The sequence below is a fragment of the Procambarus clarkii genome, chromosome 75 (assembly GCF_040958095.1).
Source record: "Procambarus clarkii isolate CNS0578487 chromosome 75, FALCON_Pclarkii_2.0, whole genome shotgun sequence".
Lineage (NCBI taxonomy): Eukaryota > Metazoa > Arthropoda > Malacostraca > Decapoda > Cambaridae > Procambarus > Procambarus clarkii.
In genome coordinates, this window is record NC_091224.1 from 23,593,651 (window position 1) to 23,618,955 (window position 25,305).

General features: G+C 41.6%; 1 protein-coding gene across 1 annotated transcript in view; it reads right to left on the reverse strand.

Annotated features, from left to right (window-relative positions):
- Positions 1 to 2,704: 2,704 nt before the first annotated feature.
- LOC123771837 (mucin-2) overlaps positions 2,705 to 25,305 on the reverse strand; it is a 29,958-nt gene continuing 7,357 nt past the window's right edge. Inside the window, exons 2-4 of the mRNA XM_069313598.1 lie at positions 17,280 to 17,442; positions 13,671 to 14,304; positions 2,705 to 7,794 (exon numbers count right to left, since the gene is read on the reverse strand). Of these exons, the coding sequence (XP_069169699.1) occupies positions 6,447 to 7,794; positions 13,671 to 14,304; positions 17,280 to 17,442 (2,145 nt within the window). The 3' untranslated portion in view covers positions 2,705 to 6,446. The remainder of the gene's footprint in view (positions 7,795 to 13,670; positions 14,305 to 17,279; positions 17,443 to 25,305) is intronic.

A 25,305-nucleotide genomic window follows, 5' to 3' on the forward strand; every position in this document is an offset into this window, starting at 1 on the left:
TATATCATGACCATTTGGTCACCATATGGTCCGGGAGACATCTCCCGTCACGCAGGGTGCAGTTGCGCCTCCACAGATCTCCAGTATCATCTTTTGATACTGGTAATGGCTCAAAAGGGCCACCACTTACGGGCTATTCATGCCCGTGCCACCTTTTGGGTGGCTTAATCTTCATCAATCAATCAATCTTTTTTTTTTTTTTTTTTTTTTTTTGAGATATATACAAGAGTTGTTACATTCTTGTACAGCCACTAGTACGCGTAGCGTTTCGGGCAAGTCCTTAATCCTATGGTCCCTGGAATACGATCCCCTGCCGCGAAGAATCGTTTTTTCATCCAAGTACACATTTTACTGTTGCGTTAAAAATCGTTTATATCATCTTTCTAATTCTTGTTGAATGTCTCAATTTATGTCTAAAATGTACTTTTTTATTTAGATTGCTTTTCACTTGTTTAGTCTGGCCAGTACTTAAGTGATTTGTGTAAGTTGTTGCCAATTAGGTTTGTGATTCTGATAATGACAATGTTTACTTTCTGTTTTATTATTGTAAATCCTATGTAATTAATGTTCTGTCCTTATGTAAACTTTCCTAGTTATATATGTACTACCATTTATGGATAAAGTTTTTGACTGAATAGGGTGAGTTACTGGGAAAAAAGTAATGGAATTAAAACTCACATCATTAGAAGATCTTAAAGAATTACGGGTCACCACTTACAAAATTTTGAGGGAGAATTGACAGAGCAAACATGGTCAGATTATTTGGTATAAGTGGAACTTGAACAAGAGACTCGGGTGGAAACTGACTACACCAATGAGCCAAGGGCATTAGAAGCTATTTACAGCGAGATGTGAACAAACAGAATGCATTAAAAGTGGTGAATCGGTGGGGGCAGAACTGATATAAGTGTTATAAGTAAATATAATAGAATTCAGTGGGCTCTGATATCTTTACACCAATGTATTGATGGGGAAGAGGCGTGACCAAAGAGCCAAATCTCCCCCTCTCCCCCAACAAAACACAATTAGGAGAGTACACACCAAAGCACACACACACACACACCTGAATGCACCTGGTAATACCTGTTTGAACTTTCTCGCAAGGTGTTGAAGAAAGTTCAGCATTAAGACGGAGCCAATCCTGTATTCGCTCGTGTGTACCTCTTCTTTGTTCAGTGACGTTCATGTATGTAAGATCATCTTGGCTAACACTGGTGGCTGTGTGACTCATCTCCCCTGTGTGTGTGTGTGTGTGTGTGTGTGTGTGTGTGTGTGTGTGTGTGTGTGTGTGTGTGTGTGTGTGTGTGTGTGTGTGTTTCACCTAAATATGCTACTCAAATGAGCATTCAAGGTCAAGTGCAGTTCAAGAGTCCTGCCTTCTAATTGTCGGTTTAATAATATAACTATTTCCGACCCGCCTGTTTTCCCACTGTATTGGTTTCCTAATTCTTCCCCTCGTCCATTTGCTAGCTGCCCTTGTTGAGCTCTGGCTCTTTGGCCCCGCCACTCAACCGTCAATCGACTGGTGTACAGGTTCCTGAGCCTACTGGGCTCTATCATATCTACATTTGACACTGTGTATGGAGTCAACCTCCACATCACCTCCTTATGCATTCCATTTGTTAACTTCTCTGACACAGAAAAAGTACTTTCTGAAGTCTCTGTGGCACATTTCATTCTCTGTTACCCAAACCTACTCAGACATGAAATACTTAAAGGTGATGACTTAAACTTGAAATACTTAGAGTGATGTGTGTGTGGAAGCGGGGGGAGGGGGGGGGGGAAGGGGAGCAAAGTGTGTATGTGCATGCGTGTGCGCGAACGTGTGTAAACGGGCTTGCATCCGTGTGTGAGTGTGTACGTGCGTGATTGAACACGCACACACCAGCGGTCCTGCGGACCAGGAAGACATTGTAGCACCGTTTTCTGTGGGCGCTCTACCTCACACCAAATAAAACATTCGTCGCGTCTCTAGACCATCGCGCAATATTTCCCATTGTCACATATTGTTTGTGATATATATTGCTTTATATACTGATATATAATAATTATTTGTATTTCAATCTTGTGCTGTATAATATAATCAGAGATTTGAATCAGTTGTCAATATATTGAGTTATATCATGTGACTCGTCCCAGAATTGTGAGCGATTGGATTTCGGAGAGAGACAGAAAGAACTAGACCTGACGACACTAGAAAAGTTGAGAGAGGGAAAACTTGATAGTGACATAAAATACTTAGGGGGGACTGAGAGAGTGAAAAAATAAGAACTGTTAACAATAAATATAAAATAGAACAAGAGGGCGTGAATGCAAGCTTGAGAATTAGGGAAGTCATAGAGGTGTTAGAAAGTTGTTTACATGTAAGAGTAGTGGGGAAATAGATTGAACTAAAGGAGCAGGCGGGAGAAGCGAATTGCATTCATAATTTTAAAAGTAAATATGATAGGTAAATTAGTCATGAATCATTGCATTAAACAATACCTGGTTAGAAAAACGGGGTTCCAAGAGCTAAAGCTCGATTCTGCAGTCATAAATATTTGTGTAAAAATAAGTACTCACAAAATACAACTAAAATTTTTTTTTAAGGTTACACATTATTCAAAAATAGTAAATTTTAACTTTATTTAGCATAAATAACAAAGTTAAATAAAGGTATATACAATAATAAATTAATTCATAAATTAGCAAATATGCACATAAATAATTACCAATAATAACAACAATAACTTAACAACTTAACAGATATAAATAACAATACATTAAGCGATAACAGTTATAACCTCAGACCAGCTTAGGATAACTGAAATGAAGGGAAAATATATTGGCTGTTTGACATGCTGTAATTCCAACGGGAATATAAGTCCGTGTCAATAATGTTAGGGAAGATGATACAGGCTTCAGCCCAAGTATTCAAAGCCTTCTTAACATAATTTCTTAGTTTAACATTTCTAGGCACTCAGGGGGTCCTTAGAAATTAGTCACAAGAAGATAGGTCCTCTATGGAAACTGGCTCATTTCGTTTTCATTTGTTAAGGTCACTTCAATACAGTACTGACCAACCAGATATTATACTTTAGTTTTGGAAATTGTTCAGTCCTAAGTAAACTCTTGTGTGTATACACTGTAAAGTGGGGTATACTTCTTTGTATATATATACACTGAGATGTGGGGTCTATGTGTATATATTCCCCTTTGTGAATCGTATCTTTGAAGATAGACAGCCAAGATTGCGATATGGACTAACTTCTTGTATCTACACAAGTATATCCTATCATAATAACAAGAATATTTATGAACTAAAAATTATCCATAGAAATATTTAATTTTTCCAATGAAAGTCCGTTAACATAATGGACTTTCTGCATATATATTATATATATAAAGCCAGCACATGCAAAAGGCAAGAAGCATTTTAATTGGCTTTCACCAACACATATACACATTTCCCTTTCCTTAACTGGGATATCTTTAAACGGCAAACAAGCACTCACGTAAGCAAGCAAGCAAGGCGTTATCTAACATAAGACACTCAAGATCTCATATAAAACATAGCACGACTTACCACATATGTTTGAAATAGTTCTTCTAAGGTACCCTAAAGATAGAAATTAGTGTCTTAACAACATCTTTAGAGTTTAAGCATCTTACATTGAGGTTGTGGCGAACATGACCTATTGACGACGATCTGCAGAATTACTAAGATATACGTGGTACAGTTAATATGCAGATAATGTTCAGTAATATGAAGCGGAGCCTTACCGACAAAAGTTCTGCTCTCGGCTATGCAGATCTCTTCATTTAATATTTGGGTAAGAACATTTATAATGAGCGGAACTACTACTGTTATTATTACTACTGCTACTACAACTCTAATACTAATTAATTACAGTAGTAATTAATTACTACTGTAATTAACTCTAATTGTCATAGAGATAATTACATTATCTCTATGACAAGTTATTTTAGTATAACTATTTCTACTGCTGCTGTTATGACTACTGTTTCTCTAATTATTACCATAAATTGTACTACTACTACTACCACAACTACTCTAACCACAGCCGTTGCTACCACCACTACTAGCTGAAATTTGAATAGATTAGAAGACATGATTTGTACCAACTTATACATACTTATTTCTAGTACTAACATTTAACTACCATCACTGAAGCTAATACCAATGCTATTACATCAACTAGTATTACTACCACCACCTCATTTACAAATACTTATTAAATAAATAATAAAAATAGATTATCCTTACTACATTTATCATTGCTATTACTGCTGCTATTGCGTCAAGCACTAGTACAAACCACAAGGGCATTGTACAGGGAACTAGCAATAAGGAAATACATCTAATAAGTCACATTTTGGCGGCATCGATCAATCTGTTAAAATTGCTAAGTTTTAGTCGAACTTACAGCTCTATATTTCCGACGTTTTCTTTGCATCCGCTTTGATAGGTTGAGTGAGTTGCTCGAGCTGGTATGTTTCTGGTTAGGTAAAGCAGTTGTGAATTTTACGGAGTGGCAAATCGTGAGAACGGGCTTAATTATCGTCGGTTAAATTCTTGCTAGGTTATTTCCAGATTCTTGTCAGAATCTTACCAGATTCTTGCCAGGTTATGTTCAGATCCTTCCCAGATGCTTTCCATATTCTTGCCTACACTTTGTCAGATTCTTGCCTATTCCTGTCGGATTCTTGTTAGGTCCTTGTAAAATTCTTCAAGGATTCTTGTTAGATTCTTGCCAGATTCGATTGAGAAAATGGCGATGATTCCTATTGGAGGAATATGTTTATTGCTATTTATTTTGAAGTTTAATTTCCTAGTCTTCTCATGTGTGAATGGCTCATACTTTGCTATAGTAAACATACATACGTTCATACAGGAAGCATACATATATGTAGCCATATATGATATACAGTATGTCAGTTAGCGGTAGCCTCTGCATACATACACAATGTAATAATCAATTATATAAATATAGGAACGTATACATATGTTCTAACGGTTATACACGAATGTTCTTACTTTAATACATGTACTTGTACAGCCATACACACTTTGCATATGGTAATACATAAATTATTTACATGACAAGATCGTGCTGGATACATCATTCTCTTTGGCATATGCAAATACACATTTGTATACACAGAGGTATACAGACACACACACACACCGTTAAAGCCCGCAGTGGGCGACGTGATTCTCAACAGCTAAAACAGCTTGACGTCCTCAGTACTTGTTATACATGATGCTATGTCGCTCCGGGGATTGCCGACACAGTATCGCTCCTGTGCCAGGTAAGTCCACTACGAGCTTACTATAGCCCTTGCTACTTGCCCCGCTCCTGTGCCAGGTAAGTTACGCCATAGGCACCATAGCCCGTGCTACTTTGAACTTATTCCGAGGAGCTGAATATATAACAACAGGGGGATTGCCGCCTGTAGGAAAGTTGTTGTCACTTGAATTTCCCACGCTCTCTTAACTCTGGCGCTTTTTATGTCTTCCCTACCCAGGCGTGCCCACAGGCACGGGCACGCCCACTGGAGAGCCCATGTGAACGCACACAGGAGAGGAAATGCGCCCTCGATCTCATCCACTCACTGCATGCGGTTCTTCTGAGTGCATAAATTCCAATATTCAGCTTACAAGCGGCCAATGATTGAATTTCTTTTATAAAAGGGACTGAGCTGTAAGCATTCAGGTTTAATTAACAAGATCACAAACAAATCGTATTTACAAGCAACCACACAATTGATTTACTAACGCATTTGATTTATAGCGCGGATGTGTATTTCTATACCAGTTACAAATATCCATTCGTATTTAAAAAAAAATACTTTGAATAAACCAGTCTCAAAACGTTATTTTGCTGTTGTTCTGTACAATATAATAAATATATAATGCAATGTGCTACAGGGGAGAAACCATGGCAACCGCATATTAATATTAAGCTCAGCACAAAAGCATTATTAAATGAAGGAAAGTCCCTATAATTCTCTAAGTCAGTGACAAAAGCATAAACTTTCCATATTTTCAGTTCCATCACCATCTATAAATAACTTTAAATTATACCATTAAATACATAAATAATTACCACTACCTATGGCATCGACTTATTTAACAATATATAAGTTTTATTATGTAAATCTACATCATTCTCCAAGTTAAAATCTGTAAAAATACACTAAATTATTTGCTTAGCTGACATCTATTAGAGGCGGAACCCTTTCCTCGACAGCGATGAATACAAGCGCGTTCCAGCACGTTTAGGATTCATCATTCACTTATTCACTAATATTATTCATGCCAAATACTTCAGCATATGTAAAAAATATTATTTGCATTTGAAATGTAATGATTTTTTCTCCTGGATTAAACTAAATGGGTTTTATTCCTTATTTCTTTTGAATCTTTCGCCACATGACCGGGACTAATCCACCGACGGAGTGGTTTTGAAGCGCCTCCTGGGTTTATTGGGAAGAATTTGGGCGTGAGGAAAGAGCCTCTTGATCAACTGGGCTCGGGGGTCCTTGTGGAGGAACTCCTTCTCATCCTCCTGGTCGTCAATATTGCTCTCGACGAGGAGGATTTCAGAGAGATTTGGATTCTTTGGAGTCCTTCCGCCGTCACTGGGATCACTTGGGGTTGTTGATTGTGTCGAGTCTGCTTCCTCCGTCGGGTTTGCGTTGTCCTCCGTTTGGCTTAGTGACGGAGGGGATGAGAGCGGCGCTGACTCCCCCGCGAGGTCATCAAAGGATTCAGCACTTGCCACCTGGTCCACCTTGGGTTGATGCTTGCCAGGATACGAGCGCTGAGTGGCGTCTTCGTTTTCCAGGTCAGTTTGCCCCATAGGCGTTAATGTATGGGCATCTATAGCATCATTTTCTTGTTCAACTTCTGCTGCAGGAGGAAAAGGAAGTTCTTGTATGAGAGGACGAAGTTCTGGTGACTTTTCTTGGACTTCCAGAGGACCGGCGTTGGTCATGAGGCTGTTCGGTGACGTCGGTGTTTCGGTCTCAATCACAGTGGAGGTCGATTTGCTGTCCCCTTCTGGAGTAATTTTCTTCACGTCTAGAGTGCTGTCCGTTTGTGGTGGCTTTTCCTCTGCGGTCTCTACTTGGTCGGGGAAAACGGGCTCCAAATCGGCGTGTTGGTTGTCCCTGTTGAAGCCTTGCAGTTGGTAATAGTGATTTTGAGCGACTTCGGCGTGAGGAAAGTAGGTCTCGAGGTCTTTTGTGCCATTCTGTTTGCTTCCTTCGATGACTGCGGTCACAGAGCCCAGTGGCGCCTTATGGAACAACTGCGAATTTGCAAAGGACTCCTGAACTGCCTGAACCTGTGAAAGGACTCCTTGAATATCTGAAGGGCGAGTGTCATCCGGCTGTTGACTAAGGGTCGGCTGCGGTGCGTTAGGAAACTTCTCCAGTATTTCGGCAAACGGGTGAATTTGCTGTATGACTTCGATGTCAGACGGGGTGGAATCCTCGGGGAGGGGCTTTTGGCTCGAACCCTGACCGTTTTGGTGCAGTAGCTGTCCGTAGAGCTCAGCTTGGGCCACGCACGACTGCACGTCGCCCCCAAGGACAAGACAAGCATGAAGAACTGAATAGCTCGGAGCAACGGTCGGATACGGCGGATCCGATGACTGGAATGTTGATGAATCCTCGGGGAATTCCAGCCAGGAGATGGGGAGGGCACTGTTCTCGGTGGTGGGCCTAGGCAGCGGCACTGGTGGCAGGTGAGGCAGGTTCGACAGACCTGACGGCTCGGTCGAACTCCTGGAATAGGTGACCACGGGGTTAGTAATGGATGGAATAACGTGTTTGAGAAAATGATGTGTAGAACTATATCATACTGAATATATTTCTCTCTCTCTCTCTCTCTCTCTCTCTCTCTCTCTCTCTCTCTCTCTCTCTCTCTCTCTCTCTCTCTCTCTCTCTCTCTCTCTCTCTCTCTCTCTCTCTCTCTCTCTCTCTCTCTCTCTCTCTTTCTCTCTTTTTCAATGATCTGTTCTTGATCTCTTACGAACAGATCAATTTTAATATATCTTTTATATTCACTTACACTTGAACCAATCCTAGCATAGAACATAGAACAGTGAGTCAACAAAAATCCAGTTTCCAGCACCGACTTTCTCGTCAGGTCAAGGACTCGTTCCAGGCACTCATTTCCTTTAATTATACTTACGTATCAGTGTTTGTGGAAGTGAGGTGTGACTCTTGGACCCCGATTCCTAATTATTACTACCACTTTGTATGATGGCATTACCAGCCGTGGTAAGCTGACTGTAGCAGCTCACTGTATTAACTGACTGTAGCAACTAACTGGGGTAAGTTGACTGTAGCAGTTCAACTTACAGTCCAACTTATTGAACAGTTCGGTACACTGTTGTATGATCCCCCCCCCCACCCCCCTCACAGCAGTTGAAGTTCCCTACGCGGCTGGTGAAAGGCTATATTAACTTGTTGATTTCAGGTTCATAAACTGCATTTTATTTTATCGCCATTTTTTGTAAAGATGGAGGAAGGGAAAATAGCGAGGTTGTGAGTGTGGATAATTTACTAGATTATACTACCGAGACACGGCATGACATTCAGGTCGTGTGAAGCCAGGGCGCTGACTCGGGAAGATCTTTTGTTGTGTTAAATAACCCTTCGCTGTTGCAAACGCCTGCTGCGATTTTTTCCCAGTTGATATGTTAGCTAGTTTGTCGTGCGCCACTCGATGTAGTACTCTTGAATAGTTGCGCAGTTTACGGGTTAGCTGACCAAAAGTGCTTCTCTCTTCAATATTCTCAACTCATTTTGATGGCTCTACGGGAGTGATCATAGCTCGCGTCTACTGTTTAGGTTCCCCAAAGTGGTAACCGGCTCTGTAGAGTGGGTTATCAAATCAGTCGTTTAATAGTCACTTGCAACAAGCTATCCTCAAACTGGAATAACGTGTTAATAGCACATTTTGTTTAGGTTGTGTGAAGGGCGAGCCTTGGCGTGACCGGTCGTTTGTAGATATGCAGGTCTTGTATTTATTGCAAGTCTACCATCTAAATCAGGCATTGCATTTGAATGATTATCAATTTGTCTTTGATGACCAGACCACACACTAGAAGGTGAAGGGACGATCGACGACGTTTCGGTCTGTCCTGGACCATTCTCAAGTCGACAATCGACTTGAGAATGGTCCAGGACGGACCGAAACGTCATCGTCCCTTCACCTTCTAGTGTGTGGTCTGGTCATCATACTTTAGCCACGTTATTGACACTCATCGCCTGCAATTTGTCTTTGTATCAGTAATATTTCTCATAATGAAACCACAGGTTCATACGCTGATTCTCTCACCATGGATGAGAGAAGCTCACCATTCTCATCCCCATGGATGATATTTTTACACGTCCAGCTTGTTCTTTCCTATTCTTAACTCGGTTCTCCATCGTTCTCCAGAGTGGCGTAGATCACAGCTACGTCCACTCCTTACACCGAAATGATTCCCACGGTAAAGTCCTTGTAGGTGTTTCCATCCTTGAAGGAAATGTCTTCAAACGTCCAGTTTCTTTTGACCAGCCATGACCCTTCAATAATGATTAGTTTCTTGACCACGAATTTCGGTAACTTGATTGTTCTTGTTAATCCCGAGAGTAAAAATGGTTGGAAGCAAAGAAAGCTTATACTATGAGATCGAGATCAACAGCGCCAGCAATGTGGTCATATTTAACCATATATATATATATATATATATATATATATATATATATATATATATATATATATTATATATATATATAATTATATATATATATAATTATATATATATATTATATATATAATTATATATATATATAATTATATATATAATTATATGTATAATTATATATATTATATATATATTATATATATTATATATAAATTATATATATTATATATATTATATATATATATATATATATATATATATATATATATATATATATATATATATAATGACGAACATGTATATATGATGAAGTGTGACTTACCTTTGAACAGCATGCGTGTCAGTATGAGGTCCACGCTCTAGTGTGAGGAAGGGAAGTACAAATGAGGTGATTAATATAACTACAGTAATTACGAGTGCTTCTACGTTTGGAGGCTGTACCATAGCGTGCGCTACAGCTCCTGTGGTACAGGAGGCATATTAAAAAAAGGTTCACAGTGAGTGCTTCAACTACCTGCCGCCTCTGCTACAGAGGCGCTACCAGCGTGTGGTGCAATAGTTATTAATAATAACAGTGGTGACGATAACTACAATTCCACAAAGGGCCGTGACGGGGATTCGAACCGACGTCCGAGACCATCCCAGACGCTGCCTTAGTCGACTGAGCTGCGACAGGATGGAGTCTTGTCGCGGCTCATGAGCTCGTAAGAACATGTCGATATCTACGTTAATAAGTGTTTTATATTTTCTATAATAATTGCTGTCTTGACTCTTAGAATCGCCAAAGTAAATCATATTAATGGGCTTATTATTATTTATTAATATATGTATATGTTATTATTGTTTAACTGAATATAAGTTCTCTTTACTATAAAATCAGTAATAAAAATTATCACCTTATTATCATCACCACTATTAATATTATATGACTATCTAATTTTAATTGTGTAAATTTAAATGACTATAATTTAATTTAACTTTGTATTTATAAATTATTTAATGATTTAATTACATATGTAATTATTTAATTATATAATATTGAACTTTAATTATATAATATTTAATTATACTATTATGTAACTATTTAATTAGAGATCTGATTATTAACATTATGAATGGTACTTTATTTGTATTGTTATTTTTATTAGTATTAAGTAACATTAGTATTGGTATTAGTGCTAGTAGTTAATTATCACCACTACTATTATTACTATTACCACTACCACCATTATCACTACTAGTAACTCTACAACTAGTACTACTAGTATTACCACTATAGCTAATACTATTACTATTACTGCTACAACTACCACTACCACCACTACTACCACCACTACTACCACCTCTACTACCACCACTACTACCACCTCTACTACCACCACTACTACCACCTCTACTACCACCACTACTACCACCTCTACTACCACCACTACCTCTACTACTACCACCACCACCACCTCTACTACTACTACCACCACCACTACCACCACTACCACCACCACTACCACCACCACTACCACCACTACCACCACTACCACCACCACCACCACTACCACCACTACCACCACCACTATCACCACCACTACCACCACCACTACCACCACTACCACCACCACTACCACCACCACTACCACCACTACCACCACTACCACCACCACCACCACTACCACCACTACCACCACCACTATCACCACCACTACCACCACCACTATCACCACCACTACCACCACCACCTCTACTACTGCTACCACCACTACCACCACCACTATCACCACCACTACCACCACCACCTCTACTACTACCACCACCACCATCACCTCTACAACTATTGTCATATCTCATGCAATTCAAAACAAAGAAAGAAATTAGTAAAGTAAAATGAACCAAAGATATATATATATATATATATATATATATATATATATATATATATATATGTATGTATGTGTGTGTGTGTGTGTGTGTGTGTGTGTGTGTGTGTGTGTGTGTGTGTGTGTGTGTGTGTGTTAACGTGTGACCTGATACCCATTCACTATCTACAGTACTCTGTTAACCCACAATCCATTGACTTTCTACACTCTATTGACTATCTACTCACCCATTTGCCAGGGGGGCCTGACAGCTGAGTGTACAGCGCTTCGGATTTGTAGTTCTGAGATTCTGGGTTCGATTCCCGGTGGAGGCGGAAACAAATGGGCAAAGTTTCTTTCACCCTGATGGCCCCTGTTATCTAGCAGTAAATAGGTACCTGGGAGTTAGACAGCTTAGACAGTTAGGATTGGGTTATGTCAATTTTCAGTACCAACTGTGTCACTTTTCAGTACCAACTGTGTCACCTTCCAGTACCAACTGTGTCACCTTCCAGTACCTACTGTGTCACCTTCCAGTACCAACTGTGTCACCTTCCAGTACCAACTGTGTCACCTTCCAGTACCAACTGTGTCACCTTCCAGTACCAACTGTGTCACCTTCCAGTACCAACTGTGTCACCTTCCAGTACCTACTGTGTCACCTTCCAGTACCTACTGTGTCACCTTCCAGTACCTACTGTGTCACCTTCCAGTACCTACTGTGTCACCTTCCAGTACCTACTGTGTCACCTTCCAGTACCAACTGTGTCACCTTCCAGTACCAACTGTGTCACCTTCCAGTACCTACTGTGTCACCTTCCAGTACCTTACGTGTTTCTACCTCTTTTAGCTCTTGTAGTTATATAATCGCTCTTTAAGAGACAGCGAAGCCCTGGCTTCCTCTTTGAGAACTTGGTGAACTTTGGCCGGCTTGTGTTACTTTGGGTTAGGTTAGGTTTGGTTAGGTTAGGCCAAGTTAGAATTAGGTTTGGATTTTTTTTATGTTACAATTTGGATAGGCTATGTTAGGAATAGGTTAGAAATCGGTTAGGTTAGATTAGGATTCGGATATGTTAGGATTAAATTATGCTAGGATTGGGTTATGTTATAATTAGGCTATACTTAAGTTAGATTAGGTTTGGCTAGATTAGGATTTAGCCTTGGGTTAGGTTAGGATTACGTTAGATAAGGTTAGGCAAAGTTTCCTTAGAGCTGGCTACATTACTTGAAATTTAGTAAGATTTGCATGCCAAAATCGAGCTTAGAAATCATTAAACAAATTAGAGGAGAAACCTTATTAACTGTAAAATAAAGAGAAACCAACAATCATAGATTTAAAACGAGTTAAAAAATTAATCAATTAAATAGTTAATCCATTAGTCTTGTCTCATATATATATATATATATATATATATATATATATATATATATATATATACACTAAGCAAGGCTTAGTGTATATATATATATAGGTGTTACACTAAGCAAGGCTCGCATATATATATGCGAGCCTTGCTTAGTGTAACACAGAACTAAGATACTCTTGATAATCTGCAAGATATTAGGGGTGACCTTAATAATCCTTCAGAGACCAATAAGATCTTCAACACCCAACGAAGCAGTGCATTTACTGCACATATTTGTGCTAATGTGTATGACTTTACAGGAAAATAATTGTTGGTTTCATGATGAATGTGTTTTATAGTCGTGTTTGTTATATGTATCTTTGTAATTATGTGCGTGATTATACGCTTGAGAACCAGAGAGTAAGAATTAGTTTTCTAAGATGACTATACATATGTATACGCTTTCACTCACAGGCAAGATAGACGCATTTGTATAAATACATTAGCGTGCATGAAAGGTCACATTCCAGCCCGTCCTCCTAAGGATTCCCAGCGTCAAGAAACTGTCGTACTTAGCTGTCCTCTCCTAACCTTTCTAGTAGACCGAAAACAAAAAAGGGGATACTGTCAATTTTGCGAGCAGCTACCATTTTCTAGTACGACAATTTTTGGCCTTGGGTAGAGTATACGTCAGAATGCGACGCTCTGTTAGGAGGACAGGTGAACACATACATTCCACACTGCTTACATCCCGTCTCTGTACTTACTCAGGTAGAATGGAAGACAGGACATCCCACAATGCCCCGTGCACTGCGACCATGCCACCACTCGGCTCAGAGGGCCTGATGGACGGTAAGTTTGATGTTGTAGGTAATGTTGTTTCTCCGGTAGATTCCTGGTCAGTAGTCAACGTAGTGGGGTCTGTGGGTTCAGTAGAGTCCCCTGGTGTTGGTGTTGTCTCCTCCCCTTCTCCAGCAGCCGTCATGGTCGAGGCATCGGAGCCTTCTCCAGTTGAGGGTAAGGTGGACATGCCATCCGATGACACTGTTGATTCGTCGCCACTTGCTACCGTGGGGCCCATCGCTCCTCCTCCAGCCGTTGGTTCTGTAGGACTCGTCGTATCTGCTTCCCCTGCGACAGACGGTGGTAATGTGTTTTCCGTCGTGTCCCCGTCGCTCGTGGGGTCCGCTGTACCCCCTTCAGTTGTGGGGTCCGCTGTACCCCCTTCAGTCGTGGGGTCCGTTGTACCCCCTTCGCTCGTGGGGTCCGTCGCGTCTGTCACGTCCGTTGGGTCTGTCGCGTCTGTCACGTCCGTTGGGTCCGTCGTGTCTACTTCATCTGAAGGGATTGTCGTGAACTCCTCCAGGTCGTTAAATTCGCCACCTCCAGCGACTGGAAGCACTAAGAGGAGGAGAAACATGTTTTAGTGGCGGGGGCCTCAAACTGGAATATAAATGGTGCTGCGCCTGCGAAACGTTTATATACTGATTTGATGATATCGTTACCTACGTTTAAAGTTTTCCGATAAACACCAACGCCGGAAATTATGAACGCTCATTATGTCAAAGAGCACAATAGTTGGCGCAGTCCTTTCACAACCTAATGGCAGTGCATATTTTAGGATTGGTGTGATGCACGTGGTATATAAGGTCTTTGTTCAGATTTCTAAAAGCAGTACTTATGTTGGTCAAATCAGCATACGACACTGATGATATCCGTTAGCTGTGGAGTTCCGGAGGCAGGTTAATAGTGTGGTTTAAACCCAGAGGTTTTTCTCTGCCAGTTTGAGCTATCTCATCTCCCATTTGGTACCTTGCGTCTGGCCTACTATTTCTGGCATCGTTTCATTAGTTTACACTTGCCTAAGTTTAACTCTAGAAGCCATTTGTTGGACCAGTCTTTTAATTTGCCCATCTTATACTTTTCTATTTTCCTACAAGTTAATCTCTCTAGAAGTTTGTGTGTGCGTGCGCGCGTGTGTGTACATATTTACTGTTCGTGCCTACAGGATCAAGCTATTAGCTCTTGGATCTCGCCTAACCGTCGGTTGTCTAATGTACTGACTTCCGACCTAATTTTCTCTATCATATCTACTAGATATATTGCTCTGTTAACACACCATACATCCTCAGAATGTAGCCCGTAGCAGCTGTCTAACTCCCAAGTACCTATTTACAGCTAGGTAAACATGGATATCACGTGAAAGATTATGACCATTTGTTTCTGCTTGGCTGGGAATCGAACCCGGGCTCTTAGGACTACGACTTCCAAGCACTGTCCACTCGGCCGCGAGGACCTGTGTGTGTGTGTGTGTGTGTGTGTGTGTGTGTGTGTGTGTGGGTGTGTGTGTGTGTGTGTGTGTGTGTGTGTGTGTGTGTGTGTGTGTGTGTGTGTGTGTGAGTGTGTGTGTGTGTGAGTGTGTGTGTGTGTGTGTGTGTGTGTGTGTGTGTGTGTGTGTGTGTGTGTGTGTGTGTGTGTGTGTGTGTGTGTGTGTGTGTGTGTGTGGGTCCTACATCCCTCAAATCCCTGCAATCCTGATCCGCCAGTATAGAAACTCGCCAACATTCGCTCACACAAGAAGTGTGTTAAAGATGTGGGAATAATATTGTCTCTTGTGATACGCCCCTGTGTTTGTCACACATTATTTTACATTAACGTTTGAAGCTCTTTAAAACAAAATCTTAAAATACCAGTCTGATTTGATGTAAGAGCGTCGGCCTGATGCATATTAAACGCTTACACAAGACTAGTTTGGAAATAGCCACACTTTTAAATCATTTTTGTATTTGGGTTATATTTTTGTGGCGGATTTCCAAATTTTAAATTGTTTTCTGCTCATATTTTGATCAATATGGTATTCGTATATAGATGAGTTGGGTGTTTTGAATTATTGTCATGTTGACATTGAAAGTTATAGTTGTGGCTTATGTACATAAAACTGAAGATCTACCCAAAATATTCAACATGCTTATACCAACCCGTTCTCGCACTTGCTTATAGTCAATATTGGCTTATTTAATAAGTGCATATGTGACATACTAATTGATTGTGAATATTTTAGTTTACCTTGAAAAGTTTCATAGAAAACACCGACCTTACCTAACCTTCTTAGTATGTTAAGATAATCATCTTATTGCTTCTTAATTATAATTATTACTTAGCCTATACCGTTGATAGGTTAAGTAATAATTGTAAATAAGAAGCAATAAGATGCTTATCTTAACATACTAAGAAGGTTAGGTGAGGTCGGGGTTTTCTATGAAACTTTTCAAGGTAAACTAAAATATTCACAATCAATTAGTATGTCACATATGCACTTATTAAATAAGCCAATATTGACAATAGCAAGTGCGAGAACGGGTTGCTTATACACATATAATCTCGTCAAGGTAATCGCTATTTCTGTACACACACAACCAGTTGTCACACAAATTAGATCTATCAAGGAGCACTCATTTGGGATTCCAGTATCAGAGTCGTCTCAATATATAAACAAATACATAACTGACCAGATACTTCGTCCGCTTTTTCTAACATAGAAGAGATGGGATCTTGATGTGATTCTGAGACTCAGTGATTCCTCGCAGCCCGGGCTCTTGACTAGGCTTTCTGATTGACGGGCTCTGACTAGGCTTTCTGATTGACGGGCTCTGACTAGACTTCCTGGTTGACGGGCTCTGACTAGACTTCCTGGTTGACGGGCTCTGACTAGGCTTCCTGGTTGACGGGCTCTGACTAGGCTTTCTGATTGACGGGCTCTGACTAGACTTCCTGGTTGACGGGCTCTGACTAGACTTCCTGGTTGACGGGCTCTGACTAGGCTTCCTGGTTGACGGGCTCTGACTAGGCTTCCTGGTTGACGGGCTCTGACTAGACTTCCTGGTTGACGGGCTCTGACTAGGCTTCCTGGTTGACGGGCTCTGACTATACTTCCTGGTTGACGGGTTTTGACTAAACTTCCTGGTTAACGGGCTGGTCAAACAAGCTGTGTGTGGTTGGTCTTCCTACAAAATCCACAACGCTATCAAGAATAAGTCACTAGATTAGAGATGACATTCGTAACTTCCAGACATATACTCCTTGAACGAACGTAATTAATTCAACGCTCGTTTCACCAACTCTGGCACAAATTACGAACCTCGAATTGGCAACCGGTTTGCATCATATACACTCTTTAACAACTCAAAAAACATCGTGTAAATGAATACTTAATAATACAATGATCAATGCATAATAAATTTTAAGCATGAACACTGCTTCAAACAAATGTTACACGTAAAAGTACAGTCTTAGATTTCTTAAATAACAAATAGAACTGAAATAACAATAAGAATTGCTTGTGCTGTTGAGCAAACTTGTCTGCCTCCTGGACTTACCTAGAGGGAAGATGGCGACGCTGCTGCCTATTGATCCTGACGACGATGATGACGATGACGATGACGATGATGATGAGGACGAGGAGCCGCCACCGGCACCGGTGTCGAAGAAGATGTTTGGATTAAAGAGGAATCCACTAAAGATCGCCCAGATGAACCATCCCTGAATATGAAGAGAAAGACTGATGCAAATGATCTCATTTTAACATATTTATACAAGATTTATGTTTGGATGAAGATTGCTACTAATTATTCGTATTTTATCTATTTTGCATTTATATTTAGATATAGATTTAACAACCGTATATTTATATAAGGTTGTTAAATTTAGTTACTCTGTATTTATATAAGGTTGTTAAATCTAGTTACTCTTAACATCAACTAAGGTCAGAACTCAATATTTGTCAGAATTATACTGTATCTGGTGGTTGATGGTGGTTATAGCAGCAGTTACTGAAAGTTATGATAGAGATTGACGACGGCTTTGGCTGTGGTTGATGAAAGTTGAGTTAGAGATTGATAGTGGTGATGGGTGGCAGCTATGGTTGAAGTGATTTGTCGGGTTGTTGTTGTTGGTGGTTGAGGTGTGTTGTGATGATGGAAATGGTGGTATTAGTGACAGTTGGTAATGTAGGTGTAATAGTTGGTTAGCATTAACCAACGCTAGTTCTCTCTACTGTTGGTTAGTGGTTGATAACGGCTGCCATTGCGGTTGATAATGTGGTGTTGCTTTAAGTTGATGTAGAACGTGTAAGGTTGATTAGAAATAGTGAGAAACTTCGTTTGGATATGCAGGTGATGAGTCACAATAACGTGGCTAAAGTAAGTTGACCAGACCACACACACTAGAAGGTGAAGGGACGACGACGCTTCGGTCCGTCCTGGACCATTCTCAAGTCGATTGTCGACTTGAGACCGAAACGTCGTCGTCCCTTCACCTTGTAGTGTGTGTGGTCTGGTCAACTTCGTTTGGCTACATAGGAATGCTGTAACATGACACCATTTTCAAAGTGTTCGGATAACGGCGAAGCTGAACGAACTACTAAGATACTTTAAAGTTGACTACCTATGTACTCAAGAAGCTCAACAAGGGTTAAGAGGCTGCTTCAAGAGTCGCAGCTCAAACCTCTTGGAGCCCATCTAGGCGAGTACACTCTCCAGCTTCTTCAAGCGGAAGGCGATTTCTCCAAATAATTTACAGCACCGAGGGGTGTAAAGGCACCCCAACCGTCGACAGCATCCACCCACCCACTTCCTCCTCCTCCTCCGTTATCTTGAGGTTATCTTGAGATGATTTCGGGGCTTTTTAGTGTCCCCGCGGCCCGGTCCTCGACCAGGCCTCCACCCCTAGGAGGGGTGGAGGCAGCAACCCGTGACAGCTGCCCGTGACAGCTGACTAACACCCAGGTACCTGTTTTACTGCTAGGTAACAGGGGACATAGGGTGAAACCCGAGACCACAGGATCACAAGTCCAGCGTGCTGTCCGCTCGGCCGACCGGCTCCGTAGCTGCAGTTCTTCTCTATCATACACTAATTCCTGAGCATCAAGCAAAACATTGAGAGGTGCACTCCATTCCTCGGTGTATGTACACTGAAAGATTATTTTAGACTGTGTGCAGTAGGCTATAGTGGTGACCTGAATAACCCTTCAGCGGTTGATAGGCCTTAACCCAAACACCAAACCTAACTAAGCCTGTTTTTCCTTAAATTAAGCTTAAATGTTCTTCCTAGTCACGTATCTGGGTCCATATATTTCTTCCGTTTTGAGTATTGATATCTATGTATTCGCATATCTTTGAGCGAATATGTAGAATTTCCTCGGTGTTGACTGCATAGTCTCGTGTCCCCCAGGCAGCAAAAATATCAGTCAGCATTTTTGTATGTTAGCTATGTTTCCTAGTCTCATGTCACTAATAACAATTGCCTCCTTAGACTTTAGAGACATACGATAAGGAATATGAACGTTCTGTAAGATCTCTATCCTCACACTGGCAAACTCAATAAGTGATTTTTATACACTTCCGCGCATACACTCTTCTGACGTGAATACATTTTTAGAAATACATTCTAACTTTGAGACACTGTTGTATTCTCTCTCTCTCTCTCTCTCTCTCTCTCTCTCTCTCTCTCTCTCTCTCTCTCTCTCTCTCTCTCTCTCTCTCTCTCTCTCTCTCTCTCTCTCTCTCTCTTTCCTGTCTCCTGTCTCCTGTCTCTCTCTCTCTCTCTCTCTCTCTCTCTCTCTCTCTCTCTCTCTCTCTCTCTCTCTCTCTCTCTCTCTCTCTCTCTCTCTCTCTCTCTCTCTCTCTCTCACTCACTCAGAGGTTTACCACCAGACAACACAAGTACCAGAGCTGAAAGGTATGAGCTACGCGAAGACATGAATTAAACTTCACGTCACTGGAAGATAGCATAGTCAGGGGAGTCATGATCACCGCCTACAAAATTATAGCGGACATAGACAAGGGCAGACCGTCGTGTGCGAGACATGAATAAGAACAAAAAAACAAGAGAATTTTGACATGGGAATTTGTCCTATTTTGACATGGGAACAAAAAAGTTCTAACTAAATGACTCAAAGATTCATTATTTTATTAAAAGTGTCAGAATACCTAAGAAAATAGTGAAGTAGTGGTTATCTTGAGGTTATCTTGAGATGATTTCGGGGCTTTAGTGTCCCCGCGGCCCGGTCCTCGACCAGGCCTCCACCCCCAGGAAGCAGCCCGTGACAGCTGACTAACACCCAGGTACCTATTTACTGCTAGGTAACAGGGGCATAGGGTGAAAGAAACTCTGCCCATTGTTTCTCGCCGGCGCCCGGGATCGACCCCGGGACCACAAGATCACAAGTCCAGCGTGCTGTCCGCTCGGCCGACCGGCTCCCCTAGTGGACCAGACCCCGAACCCATCTTTAAATGCTATCATGACAGGACTTAATAGGTTTGGGAATCTGTACACCAATTGATTAAGAGTTGAGAGGCGGGGACCAAAGAGCTGAAGCTCAATCCCCGGCAGCACAGTTAGGTGAGTACAAACACAGACACACAAAAACATACCATCGCTTCACTCACAAACATTAAAACTGTCTTCTTTTTACTCCACAATAAAAGGCACGGAGCATAGGCACCAATGGGAAGCAGTTGCCTATGCAGTTACTGCTAGGTAACAGGGGCATAGGGTGAAAGAAACTCTGCCCATTGTTTCTCGCCGGCGCCCGGGATCGACCCCGGGACCACAAGATCACAAGTCCAGCGTGCTGTCCGCTCGGCCGACCGGCTCCCCTAGTGGACCAGACCCCGAACCCATCTTTAAATGCTATCATGACAGGACTTAATAGGTTTGGGAATCTGTACACCAATTGATTAAGAGTTGAGAGGCGGGGACCAAAGAGCTGAAGCTCAATCCCCGGCAGCACAGTTAGGTGAGTACAAACACAGACACACAAAAACATACCATCGCTTCACTCACAAACATTAAAACTGTCTTCTTTTTACTCCACAATAAAAGGCACGGAGCATAGGCACCAATGGGAAGCAGTTGCCTTAATAAGCCCCAGACAATTACCTTCGCTCTGATGGCTAACTAAATTACCGTATTAAAAAACAAGGCAGTCTCCAGGGAGGAGGGGACAGCTTCCTTCTGTCTGTCTTGTCAGTCTGTCTGTCTCTGTCTGTCTGTCTGTCTGACTGTCTGTCTGTCTGTCTTTCTGTCTGTCTGTCTGTCTGTCTGTGTCTGTCTTTCTGTCTGTCTGTCTGTCTGTCTGTCTGTCTGTCTGTCTTTCTGTCTGTCTATTTGTCTGTCTGTCTGTCTCTGTCTTTATCTATATTTGTCTTCTTCCCTCTACGTGTAACCAACCCCAACAACACAGTCTATCTCCCACAACACACAACACTGTCTCCCTTGCTATACAACTTACTCCCCCCACACAACCTGTTCTCCAACAACACGCTTCCACTCAGCCCACATATCTCCCCGGGCTGGGAGAGCGCGTCACAAGGTGGTCGAGGAGAGCCCAAATTAAAGGTCGGGAAGCAGTCAGTGAACAAGCCGGAGCGGCCCTGGTAGACGACGACAGGTGGCCGCCGCGGCGTTAGTGGGTGAGCCTTGGATGACGGGGCCATCAGATGGGTGGTGGGTGGGTGGGGGTGTCTGGAGGGCGGGATGGGGGGAAAGAATTGTGGTAAGGGTCGTGAAGAGGGAGAGGGGTGGATTGAGAGAGAAACGGAAGGAATAACGGAAAGACGAGGAACGATAGGAGACACAGACGAAGCAAATGAAGGAGGAATGGAAGCAGACAAGGACCAATAACGGGACTGAAGTATGTTGACCAGACCACACACTAGAAGTTGAAGGGACGACGACGTTTCGGTCCGTCCTGGACAACAATCGACTTGAGAATGGTCCAGGACGGACCGAAACGTCGTCGTCCCTTCAACTTCTAGTGTGTAGTCTGGTCAACAGACAAGGACCCTTGCATAACAAACCAGTAAGCAACCCGGTATGAACACTCTTGACATTTGAGTATTTGGTGGAGGTAGGGATAACCTATCCAAGGATGGGATAGGAAAGGAAAAGCCTGAATTACCGAAGAGGAAAATATGACGAGATGAGGAACTTCATAATAGGAATACCATGGGAAACAGAACTCAGAGAAAAGACTGTACAAGATATGATGGATTACGTCACCCAATAGTCCCAGGAAGCTGCAGACAGGTTTATCCTGTTCCAAAAGGAGAACAATGAAAGAACAACAGAAGAATCCATGGTTCAATCAGTAATGTAAGGTAGCGAAGCAATTGAGTACAAGAACATGGAATAACTACAGGAATAAAAGAACACCAGAGAGCAGGGAGAGATACCAAAGGGCCAGGAATGAGTACCACAGAGTGAGGAGAGAAGCAAAGAGATCCAACCAAAACTGCTCCACAGCCACATTATGAGGAAAACAGCAGTGAGGAACAAGTAATGAAACTGAGAAAAGTGGAGAGAGATACACAGAGAATGACAAGAATGTGTGTGAAGAACTCAACAATAGATTCCAAGAGGTGTTCACAATAGAGCAAGAAGCCCCAATACTAAATGAGGAGGCAAACCAAGCAGCCTTGGAGGAATTTGAGCTCACCAGTGAGGCCAAAATGAATCTGTTGGAGCTAAATGTGACAAAAGCTGTTGGGCCTGACGGAATCTCACCGTGGATACTAAAGGAGGGTGCAGAAGCACTAAGTGTGCTGCTCTCTATGGTGTATAATAGATCACTGGAAACAGGAGACCTTCCGGAAAGCTGGAAGACAGCTAATGTAGTCCCAATATACAAAAAGGGTGGCAGGCAAGAGGCGCTGAGCTACAGGCCAGATTCCCTAACTTGTATACCATGGAAGGTGATGGAGAAGTTCGCGAGGAAAAGGCTCATAGAACATATGGAGGGGAAAGAGCTTTGTAACACACCACCAGCATGGGTTTAGGGATGGTAAATCGAGCCTCACAGGCTCAATAGAATTATATGACCAGGCGACAAAAATTAAGCAAGAAAGAGAAGGGTGGGCAGTCTGCATTTTCTTGAACTGTCAGAAAGCCTTTGAAACAGTACCTCCATAAAAGGTTGTTACAAAAGTTGAAGAAACAGCCAGGAGTTAAAGGTAAGGTGCTCCATTGGACAAAGGGGAGTATCTAAGCAACATAAAACAGCGAGTAACTGTGTGTGTGGGGGGGGGGGGGGGGAGACATCACAGTGGCGAGGTGTTATCAGCAGAGTCCCAAAGGGCTCTGTACTTGGACCCATCCTGTTTCTTATATATGTAAACGATCTTCCAGAGGGTATAGACTCGTTCCTTTCAATGTTTGCTGATGATGCAAAAATTATGAGAAGAATCAAGACAGATGAAGATAGATAGAGACTACAGGACGATCTGGACAAACTGGAGGAATGGTCTAGAAAATGGCTACTAAAGTTTAACTCAGGAAAGTGTAAATTAATTAAATTAGGCGAAGTGAGTAGGAGGCTGAACACAAGGTACCATCTGGGAGGTGAAATTCTGCAAGAGTTACATAAAGAGAAAGATCTGGGGGTTGATATCACACCGAACCTGTCCCCAGAAGCCCACATCTAAAGGATATCATGAGCGGCATAAGCAAGATTGGCCAGCATAAGAACTGCCTTTAAAAACTTGTGTAAGGAATCGTTCAGGACCCTGTATAACACTTATGTCAGACCAATCGTGGAGTATGCAGCTCCAGCCTAGAGTCCATACCTAGTTAAACACAAGACAAAGCTAGAGAAGATTCAGAGGTATGCCACTAGACTACTCCCAGAACTGAGAGGTATGAGCTACGAGGAAAGGCTACTGGAGCTAAACCTCACGTCCCTAGAAGACAGAAGAGTAAGGGGAGACATGATAATCACCTACAAAATTCTCAGGGGTATTGTCAGGGTGGGCAAAGACAAACTATTTAGCATGGGTGGAACGCGAACAAGGGGACACAGGTGGAAACTTAGTACCCACATGAGCCACAGAGACAATAGATTTTTTTCAGTATCAGAGTAGTTAACAAATGGAATGCATTAAGCAGTGATGTGGTGGAGGCTGACTCCATACACAGTTTCAAATGTAGATTTAATAGAGCCCAATAAGCTCCGGAATCTGTACACGAATTGATTGACAGTTGAGAGGCGGGACTAAAGAGCCAAAACTCAACCCCCGCAAGCACAACTAGGTGAGTACTCAACACTTGCTGCCCAAACTCCTTCGTCTGGTGTTGGTCTTATTACTCTGAAGGGACTTTTAAAAACACAAGGAATTACTGCACATAAATCGTGAAACGGGATATTTTTCAGTGTAAATCCTTAACCTTGATTGTTTTGGTGTTGGGCTTAACGCATATCAATCTATGAAAGCTTATTAAGGTAACACAATAGCTCACTGATCAGCAGACATATATACTATAGTCTTGGACTAAAGTAAACTGTAAAAACACCGGAACGTTGGATTGATTGATTGATAAAGATTAAGCCACACAAAAGGTGGCACGGGCATGAATAGCCCGTAAGTGGTGGCCCTTTTGAGCCATCACCAGTATCAATAGATGACACTGGAGATCTGTGGAGGTGCGACTGCACCCTGCGTGACGGGAGATGTCTCCCGTGGAACGTTGGTGTATTTATGAGTATATGTATCCCTCTCGATGTTAGAATTTTAAATACAGTATAGTCCTAATATGTTAACATGCAGATGAGCCCAACGCAACAAACGTGTATTTTCAGGATTTTCAGAATGTTTTATATTCTGAAAATGTTTATATTTAGAATTTTTATATTTATATTTTTATATTTATATTAAAGTACATCGTCATAAACTTTCATCACAAGAAAAGCTGGATGTAACAGGCGCGAAGGTCTACCTACACAACCCGTTCTCGCAAATGTAATAAGTCAATATTGACTTATTAAATATGTGCATAGGTGACATACTTAACATAATAGTTTCCCTTGAAAAGCTTCATAGAAAACACCGACTTTACCTAACCTACTTAGTATGTCAAGATAAGCATCTTATTGCTTCGTAATTACAATTATTACCTAACCTATACCTATAATAGGTTAAGTAACAATTGTAATTACGAAGCTATAAGATGCTTATTTTAACATACTAAGTAGGTTAGGTAAGGTCGGTGTTTTCTATGAAGCTTTTCAAGGGAAACTATTATGTTTAGTATGTCACCTATGCACGCAACTAATAAGTCAATATTGACTTATTAAAGTTGCGAGAACGGGTTGACCTACAAGGCACAAAAAATTCACGAAATGTAAACCAGCGATAGATAGTATTCCACTGAAGTGTATTAGATGTTGTTGTTGTTGTTGTTGTTTAAGATTCGCTACCTGGAACAAAAAGTTCCAAGCAGCACGGGCTATGGTGAGCCCGTATAACGTGTAATAGAATGGTTGGTACGCAACATATGGAGTGTACTGCAAGAGGGGCATATCTTGGGACCACTTCTATTCCCGATTTACATAAATGACAAGGAATGTGT